The sequence below is a fragment of the Vicugna pacos genome, chromosome 17 (genome assembly GCF_048564905.1).
Source record: "Vicugna pacos chromosome 17, VicPac4, whole genome shotgun sequence".
Taxonomy (NCBI): Eukaryota; Metazoa; Chordata; class Mammalia; order Artiodactyla; family Camelidae; genus Vicugna; species Vicugna pacos.
Window position 1 is genome coordinate 25,890,777 of NC_133003.1, and position 19,754 is coordinate 25,910,530.

A 19,754-nucleotide genomic window follows, 5' to 3' on the forward strand; every position below is an offset into this window, starting at 1 on the left:
TTCCCTCTCAGCCTTCTGCACTGGACCCTGAGTGGCCCCAGTACCCTGTGTGCTAGGCTTCTGGCTGATGCAGCCCCATGGCGCTTACTCTCTGCTGATGATGGGTGCTCATTAACTAGATTTGCTCTAGTGATTTCCCGTTGGAGTGTTCAAAGGCAGCTTCAACTACCACTTGTGCTGCATTAGATGTGCTGTGCTGATCATAAAGAACACAGCAGTCTCTGGAAGAAGATGCTGTGGGATGAGATGGCAACCAAGGCAAAGAGGGAAGAGCTCCTTCTGGATTTTCTGTTAGTGCTCAGATCAACAGATTGAGCTTTCCACTCTCCTGGCTTTCTGAGATGTACGAATGAGTCAGGCTTCCCATGGTGACAATCACTTTGTTTACAATTTCCTATGTTCCTGCTCCATGACCTGACATTTGCAAGTTGAAAGCTGCCCCATAGAACATGTTTTATAGCTCAACAAAGAACGTATTTTTACATGCTGCCCTAGTGAGTCACTTTGCTTCTACTACTTTTAGATTCAAAATTGCTTAAATATAATCCCACGGCGGGTCTCTATGTCAGATGCCTCCCAAGTCCTGTTTTTAGGACTGTATTTACAAACATTAAGGTGTTTCAAGACTGGCTTTTAGGCAGATTTTCAGCCAAAGTGTGTTAGTTCAGTGAGTCATTACAGTTAAAGTCCCTGGCTTCATGGGCACATAGTAGGTGTTTCACAGTTACTAACAAGCCTAAATCAACTGAGCTCATGTCTTTGGAATTCAACCTTCTAATTTTTAGAAGAAAAAAATTTTTTTTTGGTTGTGATTTTTGTCTAGTTGGAAAAGAGCAGAATCAGCAAAATGGCTTTAAGCAAATCCTAATGGCATGGACCTGTTACCCAAGGCTTTACCCAGTACAGGGCCCATAGTGATGCCCACACTTTGTTTGCATTGCTTTGAGTTTCTTCTTCAAAGATCGTATCTGCCTTCTGTCAAAGTTTCAAAGAGACCCATCTAGGGAGCACAGAGATGCTAATAATAAGGTCTCCCCAGCAGCCTGTGGTTGCCGTGGCCTGGTGGTGATGTCATGGGGATTAAGTCGTGTTATCTGTAATAAGAATAAACTCCCACTGCTGAGTGCAGTAGTGCAGCACCAACCTTGGGCTGGGCACGATGCTCAGGGCTTATTTTAGAGCTGAATGAAAGCAGGCAGTTGTCATGTTCTTTAACTATAATCAGTTGAACAGGATATAGGTAGTCACCAAATGGAGTTATTTAGAACAGTAACAAAATCACTTCAGAAAGGTCAACAATCTGGAAGTCTCTCTTTCTACAACATCTAGTTAAAGCTGTCTGAGCGTGGAGAAGACAGAGAAGTTTTGTTTTGTAACCTCCTCAGTAGCAGTCGAATCAGGAAAGCTTCTTTGTGAAATGAAAGGCAGGAACCCTGGCCTGGAGGCTGCCCCAGAGCAACTGAGTTTGGCCCCAACATGTAAAATGGAGCCTTTGAAAATGATCCCAGAAGAATCCTGAGCTGCCAACCATCTGTCTGTCAGGGCAGTTACCATGACGAAGGGCTCTCACTAGCCAGCTGGTCCAGCCTGGCCTGGTGATCCCACCATAGCCCCTCAGCTTGGGTTGAAAGTTAATTCTGGATATGGTTATGAGACATTATCTTGGGTAGCATTTCCTGTGGCATTACAGTAAGACCCTTGGATGGGGCACAGGGCTGAATTCTAAGCATTTCCTAGGACCTGTTAGAGTCTGCTGCTAGGCAAAAGGCAAGGTGAGGTGGGTTCAGCTTGGCCCCCATCTGATTCTGGGCCTGTCACTTGTTAGGTGTGTGAACTTTGGCACATTTTTAGGCTAGCTGAGACTTGGTTTGCTCCTCTGTGAAATGCGGATGATTAGAATATATCTTGTAGGGACATGCTTAGAAGAGTACCTTGCTCAGGTTGCTAAGTAGATGTCAGTAGATGTTGGCTGTTGTTATCACAGTCCTAAGCCTGTGGATGAAAGTTCCAACATCATCTCTTGATAACCTCAGCATGGCTTCTGAAAGTGTCTGGTACTGTACTGTAGTAACAAGTGTGAATTTTACACTGCATTATGTATGTCAATGAGCTAAGAAAACCAGGAGGCCTGTCCATCCATCAGCCAGCTGGGTAAAGCCTGAGTCAATTCCCATTGCATTTAACACCACTCCCATTAATTAATAATGGCAGTGAAAAGCAGACTAATAAATTAAAACAGCAGCTGCAGCCCTGCCTTCTGTTGAATGCTTTCTCTGTACCAGCCGCTGTGCTAAAGGCAATATATGTATAATCACACTTAATCTTCACAACCAACCTACACGGTACCCATTGTTCTTACTATTTTACAGATGAGGAAACTGAGGCATGAAGAGGGTTTAAAAAAATTATAAAAAGTGGATGAGTTAGGATTTGAGCTCTGGTCACTGATTTCAAAGCTGGCATGTGAATCATTAGGTCACACTGCCAGTCTCTTGTGCTTTTGGAAATAATGTAGCTTAAGAGCACAAAATCCAGCAAAGAACAAAGTTAGGCCTTCTATTGTAAGGGTCATTGTAAGACTAGCACATTGTATAGTATATTGCAGTATCTTTCCACATACCTGATTATTTAAATTTCAGAACATCTCTGGGAGTCACTTTGTAAGTGAGAAAATGAAACTTCTGAAGAAGGTTAGCAACCTAAGATTGGACCTTGGGTAAATAGCAGAACCATCCTTTAAGCCAAGGCCAGACTGTATCCATGTCTGTAAGACCCCAAGCACATGCATGTTCTACTCAGCTCATGCTGCCTCTTACTGGCTCTGGCCCAAATTGCAGCTGCAGAGACAAAGTTGGACCATAGGAAAAGAATAAAGCCAATAATAATTCTTGGCAAATCCTAGAAAGCCCTTTCAAGGGCACCTGCGAAATCCCCTGTTGAGGATGCAGACTGGCGTGGTAGGTCAGTCGAAGACAATTAGAGTTGTCCATTGTGGTCTGCAGTTGATTCCATGGCTGGGTTAATGTCAGGGCTGTGTCAGTGATGAGCTTTTCTGTGAGAAGTTTGTTCAGGGCCTTCCCTGAGCCAGATGCCCTGACTGGTTTGTGGGCTTCATTTCTGTATGAATAAACACAGGTTCTGCTTGCATCTGCTGGGAGGAAAAAAGCTGGAGGACAGTGAACAGCACTAGAAATGTCCTGAAAAGGGAGGGGCTTTGGGGACTTGCTGGGAGATTGTGTGACGCTGGTGTCCTCTTGGGCTTTGCTTCCTATGAATGCCTGTGTGGTGCTGGTCAGGGGCTGGTTTCCACCTAAATTTGGTCTGATGTGGCCAGTTTTCTGCTTGGTGCCCATAGATGTCCTTTGGTTAGTGAATGTGTGTAATGTCTCTATTTATTGTCCAGAGGAGGAGGCCTTCATGTCACATTTTGCAGCTGACCTCTTCAATCTCAGTTGTGCTATCATCTATTCAAGATTCATGCAATTGGGCAATCATTCATGCATTTAACCTTTTAAAACTGAATACCTTCTTCATGCTGGCTGCTGTGCTAGGTGCTGGGTATAGGTGTGAAACAGATCCAACCTCAGTCTTGCTGCATGTAATTTTTATTCTAGTGTACATTCCCCCCACAGCATTAAGTATGCTCCACATAAAGCACTGCATTATTTCAGAAAGGGATTCCTATAGGGAGAATTCCTTCCAGTCATTTAGAAGTTCATGGATTACAGTGTTAACATGCCACCTGGCAGCTGTTATGTAACTCAGGCTGGACTTTTAAGTGTCTCTCCTTTGGGGTGGCAGGAATAGTGGGAAGAGGAGCTGGGCGAGGAGGGTGAAATGTATGTCTTCTTTGGGATAAGGTGTTTACTCTGTCTAAAAGCTCCTAACTTCTTGATGAAAATTGCCATTCTTAGGGAAAAAGAAAAAAGAAAATTGCCATTCTTTTTTACTTTGTAAAGTTTTTGATGGGAAATTAAAATATCTGGAACAATCATAAAACAAAACGTCATTGCAACTGAGTAAAGGCCATAACTGGAATGAGAGCTGTATTTTTATCACCAGTGGAAGAAAAAATGTCCATTTTCTTGTTTTATAAACTGCACTGTTTTTAGTAAGAATATACTCATTATTATGGTGTTAGTAGTGGAGGAGGTGATTACAACTAATGAGCCAGCTGGTTTCCAACAAATTGTCAAAGTACAGGACTTATCTTGGTCCAGACCTGTTTCCTCATGCTTAAAAGAGACAGAGAATCTTGACATTTCTTAACCCAAAGTGGCCTTTCCTAGCTCTCCTTAACCTAGGAGACACCGACCACATGGAGTCCATTGGGGACCCAGAATTAAGTTTAAAACAGCATATTCCTTTGTAGTATCCTGGTCCAGGCAAACCATTCTTGTTCAAACCAAAATGTCTGTTTTGTCAAGTTGTAGGGGTGGAGGATGGGAGGTTTCCTTTCCCCTCTCCATCCCATTACCTTTATTCTCTTTGTTATTCAAGTTCCAAGTGTGATGTGACTCTGTCCCCAGTCTTGGACTTTGCCGTTTTCCTTGCTTGTCACCATTGTTAGGCCTGCCTTGATTTGTGTTTGTCACTGCTGCACTGGATCGTGGTGTTAGTGACTGTTCACCTTGCTGGTTGGTGCACAGCATCATTTGTTTTTCATGTTTTCCCATTTAGTAAAGCTCCTTTCCATTTTGTCCTATAGAATTACCCTTTATGACTATCAAGCCATGTGCAGGGCCAACAAGGAGAGCAGTGATGGCGCCCATGGCCTACTGGATGTAAGTACAGTGGAATCTCTCAGAAAACAGCTTCATGTTTCTTCTGTCTGTCCCTGTGTATGAACGTATCTTTTTCTTTAGAGTCATCAAGTTATCTGTTTAAATATTCAAAACTGTGAATATTTAAATGTATTTCTTGACTTTACTGGTTAAGAAAAGTCACTTCTGTTTAAACCCAAGCACAGTGATTATGTGAATGACTGAAATCTGATGGATTAATGCAGCAGCCCCCTTTTGATGTATAGAAAAGGGAAGAAGTTTTATCAGTTCTCTTATTCTCATATAAAAGAGAATTTGATTCAACAGAATCTTCCTGTTACCTGTGAACAAATTCACATTTTGATCAGATTCTTTAATCATGCTGCTGCTTTTAACATCATTTTCCTTGGATCTGATTCCATCCATGATATCATAGTTGAGGATCAATCAGTGTAGCTTTGTATCTTTAGAAACAGGATTTCGGATCACTAGAAATTAACTGTTACAATTTACCCTCAGTTAAAGAATGTAGTTTACAGTGTGCAAGCATTGTAAGTTTAGCCATCAGTAACTAAACACAGAAAAAACAAATATAGATACTTCAACATAGCCTAATATATGTGTATAAATATAACCATTACATGTTATCATTTTGTAAATTGCAAAAATCAACCTAAAATTTGGTTTGAAACACAAAATTTAAGAGCCATTTTGGTTTTAAAATATAAATATACACCTTCTTATTTGCAGATGTAAAATCTTGCAAAAGGATTATTTAAAATCCAAATATTTCACATGATTCTCCTACACTGAGGGAGCAAGAAATGATTTGGAGCTGGAACATTTCTGAGAGGCAACTAGGATCTAAAAAATTGGACATTTTGAAAAATACCTCTTTTTGGTGAGAATTAACATATCTTTCCAAACCCAATTTCTCTAACCTTAACATGAATATTTCTAGACTTAAAATGTTCCCAAGGTATGTTTTTATCATTAGGCTTAAAAGCTCAATGGCTTTATCCTTCTGAATGCTAATGTGCATTTAAATTTTTTAATCCCATGTTTGCATAATCCCTTTGTTTACCCTGCTTTGAGCCAGCATCTGGCAAGGAATGCTTGAGTACCCTTCCCAGGCCTCAGGGTGAGTTGCCCTTATACCTCCCCCTCCTCACCTCCAAAGCCTCGTTAATCCCTTTATATATTCTCTCCTACTCTGTGAAGGGCCACTGAAATGGTACTACACGTCCAGGCAAGTACAAAGACACAGAACTGTCCTAAGGTCTGATCACCCTGGTATTTTAAAAACAAAGGTGATTATTTTTCAAGCCATAAGAATAGTAATGGCAGAACCACGGGACTGTCTGGATGGATTTGATTTTAGGAAATAGTTAAGAGTTCACATCCTTATCTGACCCTAATCCTGAAAGCCCTGTGATTCAAGGAATGACAGGACACACTTAACCAGAGCAAGAGATCCAGTCTGAAATCTAGGTGGACTAGGAGTAACCCCAGTGGATTGTTGTTGTTATTCTGTTCATTTGCTTGCTGGCTTGAAATAGGGAAGTTTCAAGAATGGTCACAGGTGTATAAATTGGTTCTTCTTTTATTTGAAACTGGATAATTTCCCCATTCCTAGTTCTAGTCTTTATCATCAAAATGCTGGGAAGGTAGATTTTAACATCCATCCCATCACAAATGGTTACCAGGGAGTAAAGAGGGTGGGAAGGGATAAATTGGGAATTTGAAAATTGTACCTCTTGGGGGAGTGATGAGGATGTTAGCTATCTTGATTGTGGTGGTGGTTTCATGGGTGTATACATCTGTCAAAATTCATCAAATTGTGCATCTGGAATGTGTGTAATTTACTGTGCAGGAACCATACCATAATAAAGGTGTTAAAAATGAAGGGAGGAAGGAAGGAAAGGGAAAGAAAGAAAGGAAGAAAAAGAGAGAGAGAAAGGAAAGAAAGAAAGAAAGAAAGAAAGAGAGAGAGAGAGAAAGAAAGAAAGAAAGAAAGAAAGAAAGAAAGAAAGAAAGAAAGAAAGAAAGAAAGAAAGAAAGAAAGAAAAGAAAGAAAGAAAGGGAAAAAGAAAGAAAGAAAGAGAAAAAGAAAGAAAAAGGAAGGAAGGAAAAGAAAAGAAAGAAAGAAAAAGCAAAAGCAAAAAAAGAAAGAAAGGAAGGGAGGAAGGAAAGGGAAGGGAGGGAGGAAGGAAGGAAGGAAGAAAGGAAGGAAGGAAGGAAGAAAGGAAGAATTCTAGAGCTTGGGAAAAAAAAAAAAAGAAAGAAAAAGAAAGCAGGATTAGGCATTTCAATTCCCTGCTACCTAAAGGCAACCACAAAAGGTTCTGAGATTTTTCTGGACCCACAACTTGGGGCCCAGGCTTTGCCAATGTCATTGCCTGTCTGTCAGGTCCACCCACCACTCACGTATCTGGCATACTTAGGTACAAAGAACTGACTGAGGGGGAGACTTGGTATTTTCCAGAATTCAGGAAATTGAATTATCCACATAGGAAATATCACAGAGTAAACAATCCCATTGCTTTTTTTTAATTAGAATATTCTGAAATAAAGATTAGGCTGTCAATGCCTTCTTTTATAGAGTGAAGGGGATTTTCTGCAAGGATAAAATCGTATGTTTATATGGTTATCATTTTTTCAAGTCCGAATGTGTAAGTGTGAGAAAAGGCAGCCTAAGTCCTACATAATTCATGGGTGGCATTAAAATCAAGTATGCAATTTTTGAGTATTTCAGTGAATGACGTACAGAGATGGAAAACGGGAATCGCCTTTCCGAGAGGCAGCCCTGTGAATTACCATTTGAAATTAGTTATATGATTCCAGCCCCTCAGCATTAGGCTGCGAAATATTAGCCCCCAGAGGGTAACGGTTTAAGCATCGTTTACTGAACTTCCTTTTTCCTCCCAGAGATAACCCCTGTATTAGATCATGTTTATTTTACTTGTAAATCACATCTCACTACAAGGGAGTTCAAAGTTGTAGAATGTTAGTTTTGGGATACAGTATCCAACCATTTTTGTCTTTTAGCTAGAGCTTCACTGTTTTTTGACATGATATCAATCTCTCTAAAAGAATAACATTGTCTTTATGTAAAGCTTTAGGTTAAACTACTAATTTTGTGTGTGATACATTGTTTCTAATGAATGAAATTCTTCTCTTCAGCCTTATAATGCCTTCCTTGCTGCAGTAAAATGGATAATGACAGAACTCGTCTTGTAAGTACAGTTTGCTGCATTTTAAAAAAATATTATTGCTTTTCTTTTTGTGTTATAAAGTGAATTGGGAAACTTGCTTTGTGTTTTCAATAACCATTAGATGATTCATAATGCTCTGAGATAACTTCACTGAACATCTCGAAATACTGAATGCTGAGTCCAAAAAATTATCTTTCATTAAGTTATTCATGGTCACTGCATATGCCTTTATGTCACTGTTTAGCAGATGAACAGCTTGCAATACACAAACCAAATTTATTTATTATGGTTACTGTTAAATTTAACGTAGATGTCTGGCTGTTTTTAATGCAGCCTGGGTGGGCTGTGGTCAGAAGAACAAATTGCCAGGGCCGTCCACTGTGCTACGTTGGATGTCTTGGCATGTGCAGGCATGGGGGCCTGTGCAGTCATGGGTCAGGGGCTTTCTCAGGTGTGATTTAATTGTTTACCCTGTCAAATTACAGTCCTGCTGGATGCATCTGTGACTTAGGTCAGACTTGAAATGGCACAAAGATGAAAGGCTTGACTTCCAGATGAGATATTGGACACATTACAGAAACACTGTGTCACACAGAAGGGAGGAATTCCATGGACCAGCATGGAAGCCAGATCGTTCAAGCTGCACCAAACTCTCTTATTCTTATTTTCCCTACTAAGTTTCTAGTTTTGTGGATTTAAGGCAGAGGTCCTCCTATTTGATGAAGAAACATTGCCTTCTTTATTGCTTTAATGTAACCTATATTAACTTAGCAAAGTTATAACATCAGGTGGGGAGTAAGTTCTCCATGTATGTAAGAGACAGAAAATACAGATAATAGTGGGATTTTGATTGTGAGCTGCTAGAGATAGTAGTCATGAGCCTGAGAAGGAAATGACTGAATTTTGATATAGCTCCATTCATTTGTAGGATGATTTATGTTACTTTTGCATCTTTCACTAGCAACTGAGAAATTATGATTTTTATGGAGTTGCATTGTGACATAATTTCATAGAAAGTAGTTTGTCCCAACTGTCTCCACCACCCTGCCCTACAGACACACACACACACAACTGAATATATGTGTGTTGCAATATAAATTTTGAAAGCATCCTTTATACTGCAGATCGTAGTCTAGGTAGAGAAAATTTTTTGTATTTCTGAACCAAGGCAGGGGATGCCGTTTAAATGTTGACATTTTGCTATGGACTCAGACTATAACTAGAAAATAAAAATAACCTATAAAGCAGGATATTTCTCAACAGAGTCCCCTAGTATAGGTCAGCCTGATTTCAGAGTTTGGCTGGTATTGGTGATAAAATAGTCTTTCACAAGTTTAATAAAACCTAGTGAAAATTCAGTGGTTGCTATCTCCAGATTATGATGTTATTCTTTAAAATGAGGTGAGTGACGCTGAGTAACATAGAATGTCAGTCTTCCAGTCAGGGTGTTGGTAACCAAGTAACATTGGGTTTTTCCATCACCTGTTTAGGTTCCTGGTGGAATTTAACCTCTGCAGTTGGTGGCACTCAGATATGACAGCTAAAGGTAAGCAGCAACTGGCTTCTCTCTCCCAGCTCAGAGTGACAAACCTGGGGTACACCGGCTACTTTCCATCAGGGATGTGCTTGCATGAAACTACGCATGACAAAATGATGATTTTTTCCTCTCTGTCAGCAAAAGGAATCCTTTGTGCTAAGGGCAGCGCTGTTCAGTCTGACAAAAATTCCACAGGTTTCTTTCAGCCTATGTTGAATGTACACTTTGACCTGTTTCCTTAATTAAGGCTTTGAGGTGATACACTGCACAGGTGAATCTTCAAAAGTTAGTGGGCAGTGCTGAGATCTAAGGATCACAGACAGGTTGCCTATTTCAGGCTAAATGAAGGGATAACCATTACCTTTTTGCTGTTACCTTCATGAGATATAAATCTGATCATATTACTTTCCCTGCTCAAAAATCATCCATGGCCTGAGCAGTAATTAGTAGAAACTATTAGAGGCCTGAGTTGTAGAGTTAGATAAGTTTGGATATGAGTTCTGGCTCTGAGGTTGGCCTTTATCAAGTTAGCTGATCTCTTCAAGGCTTCGGTTTCCCCACAGTTAGCAAAATAGAGAAAATAACAAATAATATTTATCTCATATCATTTGTGTGTATGTATGCATTTAATGGTAAGATAAATCATGATATGTGCTGAGCACAGATATAGTAAGCCCTCAAAAATGGTAGCTGTAATTAATTAATGATAATGGTGATGATGATGTTACCCATGACGGTGATGAATAGTCGCGTCCCCATTCCATCTAAAACCAATGCTCCTTAGTGTGGGCTGTCTCCCAGCCATCTGACCTGCCTGTTCAGTCTCTAGTTTCTTAGATATACTCTGTTCATTCTTTCCTTTGTGTATTCATTTATGTCTGTTTTTTAATTTCGATGCCAGGGACCAGCAGACAGCTACCGTTATTATTTTTAATTAGTAGGGTGGACTAGTGACAAATCAGCATTCCCCCACAGGCTGGATATATTTCAGTCTTATTTCCTCTCCCTTGCTTACAACCCCAGGTGTCGACGAATCTGTCAATTCTCCCAGAAGAATAAGCAACATTTCCTTCCCGCCTCTGTCCCAGTCAGCTCACATGTTTTCCCAGCTCGTCCACACCATTATTGCTTCAGTTTGTTTGTGTGTTTTACACTAAACTAGAATTTCTTGATGGCAGGAGCCATGCCTTAACAACTGTTATCCCTTAGCACCAAACTGATGCTTGGTGCATAGTAGGTGCTAAGTCTTTGCTTGTTGAATACTCTAATAAATCTTCCTTGTGCCAGGTATAACCATTTCAGTCACTGTCATCATTTTGTAACTAACAAATAGGCCCAATTTGCCTAAATTTGGGAATTCATTAATTTCTTGTTAGAGTATGAGATGGAGTAATATCTTCAGAAAGATCTACAAATACCTGCACTTGCATGGAGTAGCTCTGCTGACAGTGAGCTGGACCAAGGATGTTCAGAGTTGGTTCCATCCTGGGAAGCTGACAACCCAGCAGCCCAGGACCCAAGTGCTCTGCTTTCATACACACACACACACACACACACACACACTATCCTGGTGACCTTCAGGGTGTGGGCTTGATCCTTGTCATCTTCCTCCTGCGTTGGTACCAGCTTTAAATGGCAGTGAGTGCCCTTAATCCTACTTCTAGAAACACAGCCTAAGGAAATAAACTGAGAGTGGAACAAAGGATTCTATGACAGGATGATCTACACTATGGAATTTATGATTGTAGGTACTGGGAACTCTTTAAATGATGAACAAAATTCATTTATTTAAAAATAAGTTACAGCATAAAGATGGCCAACAGACATGTGAAAAGATGTTCATTGTCACTAAATATTAGAGAAATGCAAGTCAAAACCACAACAAGTTATTGTCTCACACCAGTCAGAATGGCTTTTGTCAAAAAGTCTACAAATGATAAATGCAGGGGAGAGTGTAGAGAAAACACTGTTGGTAGGAATGTAAATTGTTGCAGCCACTATGGAAAACAGTATGGTGGTTCCTTAAAGAATTGAAAACAGAGCTTCCATATGATCCAGCAGTCCCACTCCTGGGTATATATCTGGAAAAACAAAGTCTAATTATAAAAGATACATGCACATTGGTTCATAGGAGCACCATTTATAATGACTAGTCATGGAAACAACACAGGTGCCCATCAACAGATGGTTGGCTTGAGAAGATATGGATGTATATATATATATATATATATAGAGAGAGAGAGAGAGAGAGAGAGAGAGAATATATATATGGAGAGAATATATATAGAGATAACAGATGTGCATATACCATAGAAAATATGATATTTTATATAGATCTATATCTTCTATGGTATATATAAATACACACACATACACACATAATGGAATATTACTCAGCCATAAAAAGGAACAAAATATTGCCATTTGCAGCAACATGGATGGACCTAGAGAATATTATACTTAGTGAAGTAAGTCAGACAGAGAAAGACAAATACCATGATATCAGTTATATGTGAAATTTAAAATATGATATAGGTGAATCTATATACAAAAGAAAACTAGACTTGCAGACAGAAAACAAACTTATGTTACAAAAAATACAGCCCATTCACAGAAAGGCACAGAAAACTTTAACATGATCAAAAATGCTTATTAAATTTAGTAATGTTTCATTTTATTTAATATTTAGTATATTTAGTAATACAAAGAAAAAATATACAAAACTGTAAAGACCCATCAAAAGCCACCAGTGGTTGGGGAGAGGGAGGATGTAGAGTCAGAAGTGGGGAGTCAATAAGCAGAGACCAAATAAACAGTCAGAAGTGGGAAGTCAATAAGCAGAGACCAAAATATGAATTAGCAAGAGAAAATTCTCATATACCCCAAAGAAAATTTTACCTAGAACATGAACCTGCTTTTGTTTAAAATGTGTATGAATTGAAAAAAGAGAGATGAGAAGATACCTACTAAATAGGTGCTTGTTATCTTTTTCTAGTCACTTTTCTTATTTGGTGAGCACGTCCACAATTTTACTATTATGAGTGGGAAGAGAGACATGAGATTAAAAGAGTAGAGGCCAAGAGAACGGATGGCAAGTTAGTTAGATAGCATCTCTCTCTGCAGCACCAGAGCCTGAGGACAAATTACCACTTCTTCCCAGGCAAGCTCTGAGCTCTGGGAGGTTGGAGTGGCTGTTTTGCCTAGAAGTTAAGTGTCCTGGCCTTGGCGGCAGGCAGCCTTACTATGCCACTTGCTAGCTGTGTGGTTCTAGACAATAGTCATTTGTTCCTTCTGGGCTTTGGTTTCCTTATTTGTCAACAGATAACAATAGACATAATGTGGCTGTGAGCAGTGGATTAAACCATGCATGCAAAGTGCGCCTGCAAGACAGGGCACAGAGCAAGTCTCCACGCTTGGTGGGCAGGGCTCATGTTTTGAGTGGCACCGGCTCTTCTGGCTAAGATCTCTAGCTCTTTCTGAGGCAAATGCTCAGTGCTGGGGCAGCAGGCTGGTGGTCTTCAGTGGTTCACTTTTTGACATCCCTCTCATTCCTCTTCATACCCACGTGCCTGCCCACCCCTGGCTGAGGGGTTTTGGTGGTGATCATGAGGGTGCCCTCCCTTCATGCCAGCCTTCATTGCTGCTTCCTCTATTTTCACCTTGGCCTGCTTCCCTTCCCTAGGACCTGCTACCACAGGCATCTGCCCACACTCTTGTTCTGATCCTTGACATGCACAATTAGTTGTTAGAGTTTGTGTTGAGTGCCAGCCCCGGTGATCTCCGCTTAGACCAGTGGTTTTCAACCTGGGAGTGGTTTTGCCTCAGGGGTCATTGCAGTATCTGGAGACATTTTGGATTGTCACAACTAGGAGTGGGAGAGAGCTACTGGCATCCAGTGGGTAGAGGTCAAAGATGGTGCTGAACATCCTACAACACACAGGACAGCTCCTCACAACAAAGAATTATCTGATTCAAAATGTCAATAGTGCCACTATTGAGAAACCCTGGTGTAGACCAAGGGGTGTAGGTTAGGAGAGATGAATAAAGAAGAGGGATATGGTCTTTGCACTCATGACAGTTACAGAAACTTGTGAAGGTTCCCATTCTGAAATTTCATATCCCCATCTTCCCCACTCCATTTTAGGTAAGAGGAATGTTGTGATATTTCAGATCTCTGTTTTGTGTCTTAGGAAGCTTTTTAAACAAACCTAATAGATGATTCCAAATCCTCTATTTGGACAGACTGTAGAAAGGTCTTGTCAAATAGTTACATCATCTGCACATAGTGTGCCAATATATGGTGCTTTTCCCTTTCCAGAGTGCTGGCGGTAGGTTATCTTCAGATCTCTTCAACGCACCTGAGGGATGGGGATTGATAGAATTTGTCACTAAGCCTCTCTGAGGCACCTGTGTCAGACAGCTAGTAGATACTGGACTAAACCCTAAGCCAAGACCAGCCACCTCTGCTGGGAGACGGCGAGAGACACAGCTGGCCTTCTGTGAGCCTGTGTTGAGCAGGCTGCTGCACGTGGGTTGTCTCATTCAGACCTACAGCCCTCTGCTGGGCATGGCTATGACTTTTTCCATTTTCTTGTTGAAGAAACTGACTCAAATGAGGGTGAATGCACTCGGCCACGGAGCTGCTATATGAATCTGAATCTTTGTTAAATGTAAATGTGAATCTCAGACACAGTGTGAGTAGAGAAAGGTTTCAAGCACCATAACAGTATTGCCTTGCAAGGTTTCTTCATTCTAAATTTACCCTTCCCTCACTGGATAAAGACCCTGAGCTGAGACATACATCTTTGTTTAGCTAAAAATGGAATCCATAATTACACTGTTTATCTGCTTCATTTCCTTAATGAAGGGGACTGTGGAAGGCCATTTCTGCTTGATTATCACAAAGGTATCATTTTGGTGAAGTTGCACAAAGAGAATGGGGCTTGCTGGCACCCGGTTATGAATGGGGGTGCATTCACAGAGACAGAAGAAGAGGACAGCTTTTCAAATGGCAACTCTATTCATTCCTGATTGTCTGCACATAATTACTGTGAACTCAAGTCAGTTATTCTCATCAGGGACATTTGTTGCTAAGGGAAAATTAAAGAAATTCAATTGTGTGGATCCTCCATTGGGTACTTCATTGTGAGTGAGTGATAGGTTCTGGCAGCTTCAGCCTGAGACATCCAGTATGAGTAGGGTTGGAGGCGGACAGGGTGATAGGGAAGGATGGAGGCCCTGGGATGTGGCCATGTACACGTGTCTGGGCTCTATAACTTGTAGTGACGTGACCATGGGCAAGCAGTGTCACTTAATTTCTCTGAGTTTTAGTCTCTTCATCTGTAAAACAGGATAGTAGCTGAGCCTTGCTCACCACATGTTGGTGAGGATTCTGTCCATCAAAGGGCCTAGCATGGTGTTTGGCACATAATAAGCACTTAGTGAGTTTTGGCTGCAAAGTTGGTGGTGGTTGTTCTACTGTTGAGGTAAATGGTGATCTAGATGAGTCACTTTCTGTGGTATTCAAGGCAGGCTACGCCTGCTTTCTGAACCCCTGTTTTCCTTTTTGGAAAAATAAGGAATCAGTCTAGCTGAGCTCCATGATCCTTGTGTACCTACATCTTTGTAAGATAATAAGTTTTAAATGCCTGAGAGTTAGAACAGTACTCAGTAGATGGTTGGCAGCCTTAGTTATTGGTTTGAAATTCCATAGATTAACAGTAATGACTGGCAAATATATGTGGTGTTTTCCATGGCACTCCAGACAAAGAAAGGTCTTCATAATAAACTATGTTATTTAGATTACATGTAGCCCTGATTTTATTTGATAATTCATGTATTTCTCAAAAGCACCAAGCAACTTCCAGGCAGTCTATAGTCATGCTGCAAATAGACTCAATGGTTTATCACTATGTCAGTATGGGTGCCTGCAGTTGTCAGAGGAATACAAATTTCATCTTCAGAAAGGTTCAGAGCCAAATGAATCTCGCCATTGATAGTGCTGGACTCATTGCATTGTATCTGGGCCTAGACAATTAGAATTAGATATGGTGCAATTTTCAGGGTTATTTAAATCACATGTGCTGCCTATCTCTGCCTGCCCCAAAGACCTTTCTTCCTTTTATTGGCCAAACTTCACAGAGCAGTTAAATATACATGTGCTGGACCAGACAGCCCAAGTTCAAATTTTGACCCTGCCGTATACTCACTGGATGAATTTGGGCAGTTAACTCCAACTTCCCCTCCAATCCCCTCCAATTTATGAAATAGAGATAGCAGTTCTTCTTACCTCAGAGTTATTGTTTGTGATGTTTTACTGTAAAGTAAATTAATATGTGTATAGTGGAACAGCATCTGGCGTATAGTAATTTCTTAATAAATTTAGCTGTTACCATTATTGGGTTATTATATGCCGTCTGCATGATGACATATCACTACCATATCTACTTATAATCTATGCTTTTGTTTATTTAATGTTTATTTCACTTTAACTGACTGACTTTTTGAAATTTAAATGAATTAAACATTAAAAGGAAGGTTCCCAAATTAAAAGTCACTATTGCTTGCCATAAAGAGAAATTCAGTTGTTAAAAATAAGAACCCTGAAAGTAAGCAATGCTATCAAATTGTACTCAGATCCTCTGAGCTTCATATTTGGCCTCCATAGGAGAAAAGGAGAGAAGAGCAAATGAAAGAAAAATGAAAGAAAGATGGCAAAAACTCCCAAGCATCAAACAAAGACATCCTCCTGACAAAATCAGGGGCATTGAAAAAGAAACAGGAAGAAGATGATGTTCTCACTAAGTGCCTCTGTGTTGTTACTGTTGGACATGGGCTGCCTAAAATCCCCTTGCCTTCCACCCAAGGGAGGCAATTTGCCATTAGGCACTGAGAGTCTCCCATTTCCTTTGTCTGTGTTATTTGCCTGAAAAACACCATTCAGGAGAATCATTCATTTATTCAGCAAGCATGAAATGACACTTCCTGTGAGCTAGCCCCACAGGGCACAGGGGATAGGCAATCCTTGGGACCTGGCCCTTTGTGGGCATGATAACTATCAGCTCTGTACCCTTAGTGGAGTCAGGATCAGGGAGGCAGCCACCTGCTTGCCTTTCTAACCAAACAGCAATGACTCAAAAAGGCTGACAATCTGAGGATTCAATGAAATAACATAGACAGTGAACATCCTGGTGGCAGTAAGCGCATACACTTGAGTAGTTCTAGTGATATACCAGCCACTTTCCATGGATGGATTCATTTGATCTTCAAACAACCATGTGGAGTTGGTTCTGTTATTCCATTTTCCAGATGAGAACACTATAGTGTGGAGAAATTAAATACCCATCTGATGTCACACAGCAATGGCAGAATTCACAACACCCAGAGTTTCTGCTCTTAGCTGCCATGCAATTAGCCCATCTCCTGGCATGTAGATGATTAATGCTTACAACTAGCATTTCATGAAGGCTGTGTGTGGATGGGGGGCACACATATGTGTGAAAATGTGCATATGTGTCACTCTGTTAAGAGCTGTACATACTTTAGTCTGTTTATTCCTTGGAACAACCCTGTAAGTTAGTACAGAAATCTTCCCTTAATGTCAGTGACCAGTCCTGGAAAATCACATGTTATGCATAAAAAAGCTGATTAAGAGTCTACTTCCTTTTGTTTTAAATATGAAAAATTACAATATATTATGCTTCAGTCAACCCAAGCCCCCAATCAGTTTCCTCAAAATAATTAAAGCTTAGTAAAAATCCTGTACGTAGAAGAATCACATTATATTATATGTATATAATATATATATATATTCACAAGTGTATATTTATATTTCTATATAAACATCAGCCAAAAACTTTATACAAAGTTTGGGAGTTGGAAACCTGTAAGCAAGCATTCTACTGGGAAAATGTTCATGAGTAGACCTCTTGTGAAGAGCACCTGTACTACTGGCATCTCCATTTTATGGATGAGAATACCGAGGATTAGCTAAAAGCAGTGAGGCAGGACATTGTCCAAACTTCTCTTACTTTACCCTTCACCACTATTGTATAGGATCTCTCATCATTGTCATCATCATTAATGGCCTCATTAGAATGCTAGGATTATTTTGTTTTTGTTACTATTGTTATTATTATTTGACATTAGCACTCATTATACTCCAGGTACTGCACTAAGTACTCAGTACATATTGTTTCATTTAATTCTCACATCAACCTCTAATAGAAGGACTATATTCTCCCCAATTTGCAAATTTTAAAAACTGAGACTTAGGTTTTGGAATTTTACCACTGGACATAACTTGTTTAAGTTTTTTAATTGACCACCAAGCCTTTACCAAGTACCTGCTATGTAATCATCTATGTACCAGGGTTATTTAGTAGTACTATCTTACTAGACAAGGAAATTCATCATAGTAGGATTAGGCTCATGGCTCTGTTTCAAAGACATTATGTATTTTACTATTCCATATTTCAATTATGTTTCTGTAATAAAACCATGCAGTTGTATCATGACCTTTGTGTCACCCTAAATAATATGGTATAACTTGTATTTTATACATTTATTCAGAAAATTGTATGTATATGTGTTGTTGCTAAGTTCAAGTAAGTCTGAGACCCAGTGACTGATGTTGTCCCAGAAAGTAGAATTCTTGTGATGCATAAATGATAGTTGATCACGCCAACAAAACTGCTTGAGGAATTATAGCTTATAGAGTTGCTTGGCAGATGAAATCACTTGACTAATTAGAAAATAATGCATTATGCTGTGCCTAGAAAAATCACAGAGCAGCAGGAGCAGAACTGCGTTCTGAGTTACTGTGGGCTGCCAGTCACAACAAAGCCTGAGCCTTTATCTTTTTCCCCCCTTATTCCTACAGCCCAGAAATTGAAACAGACCCTGGAGCCTTGTGATACTGAATATCCAGCGTTTGTCTCTGAGCGCACCATCAAGGAAACCTCAGGGAACATTGCTTGTGAAGACTGCTCCAAGTAAGCACCCCACCCCCTTTCCTGCTCAGTGTAGAACTCTCCCAGATGGGCCAGTGTGACTGGCATGCACAGGATTACGTTGAGAGCTGGAAACATGGCTGCCCTCTTGTGTATTTTCATTAGCTTGGAAGAAATACCACTTGGCTTTGTTAGAGAGATCACTTAGAGTTTGGGAAACATTCAAATATACATCCTAGTATATAGGAGATTTTTTAGGCTAGTCTGTATATGGTTGGACAAACACTAATTGGTCTTTTCCCAATAGACAGTTGACAATTTCAGATGTTTGGAGAAAGTTCTTGGGTGTTTTTACTGAAGGCACTAAGCCTTCAGGATTCACCCAAATCTGCCATATTGGAGTTGATTTCTTGGTGGCTTAATGTGAATGTCTCTGATTAGTAATGAGATTTGGCCTCCTTAACTGGTTTTATTGGTCATTTGGGGTCTCTGGCCTCTTCATTCCTGTTGGCTGTTCTGTACTAGGTAGCAGACGTATTCTTACTGATTTGGGCATTCGTTCTATGTTTCAGGTACAATTTCTTTGCAGTTCTATGCTTTGTATGTGTGTCTTATTCCTCTAAAATTTTCTTTTTAGAGATGTCTTCAGATGCATATAAATTTTCTTTTGTTTTTATTTTAATGTAGTCTAATATATTCTTATTTTCTTCTTTGATGTGTGCATTTTGTGCCTTGTTTCAGAAACTAGCCTCTGCCGTAATGTAGTAAATAAATTCTCATATATTTTTATTCTGAACACTTAAAGGGTTGCCTTTCACATTTAGGACTTTAATCCCTCTGGGATTTACCTTTGTGAGTATCATGAGGTAGGATCTAATTTGGTCCTTTTCCATGTAGTTAGTCTGTTAAATAGCACTTTTTGAGTAGGTTTTATTTTCCAATAGATTTATTATGAAATCTGTGTCATAGGCTGAGTTCCATCTATATGCAGATCTGTTTTCAGATTTTATAATTTGTCAGTACCTGGATCAACAACGTATCTCTTTAATTATTACAGCTTTATCATGTGACTTATTCAGGAGAACAAATCTCTTACTCTTCTTCTAAATTGTCTTGGGTATTCTTGCCTCTACTTTTCTATATTAATTTTGAAGTCAGCTTATTAATTTCAATGAATTATGCTAGAGTTTTGATTAAAATTGGTATCAGTTATAGATTAATTTGAAGATAATTGCTTTTTTAATGCTATTGGACATTCTCACTTATAAGCTTAATATCTCTATTTACA

The 19,754-nt window shown here is 39.8% G+C and overlaps 1 protein-coding gene across 1 annotated transcript in view; it reads left to right on the plus strand.

Moving 5' to 3' along the window:
- Nucleotides 1-19,754, plus strand: part of CACNA2D3 (calcium voltage-gated channel auxiliary subunit alpha2delta 3) — a 778,957-nt gene that overhangs the window by 722,996 nt on the left and 36,207 nt on the right. The window contains exons 31-34 of the mRNA XM_072941510.1: nt 4,709-4,784; nt 7,947-7,999; nt 9,469-9,524; nt 18,397-18,508. Coding sequence (XP_072797611.1) covers nt 4,709-4,784; nt 7,947-7,999; nt 9,469-9,524; nt 18,397-18,508 — 297 coding nt within the window. The remainder of the gene's footprint in view (nt 1-4,708; nt 4,785-7,946; nt 8,000-9,468; nt 9,525-18,396; nt 18,509-19,754) is intronic.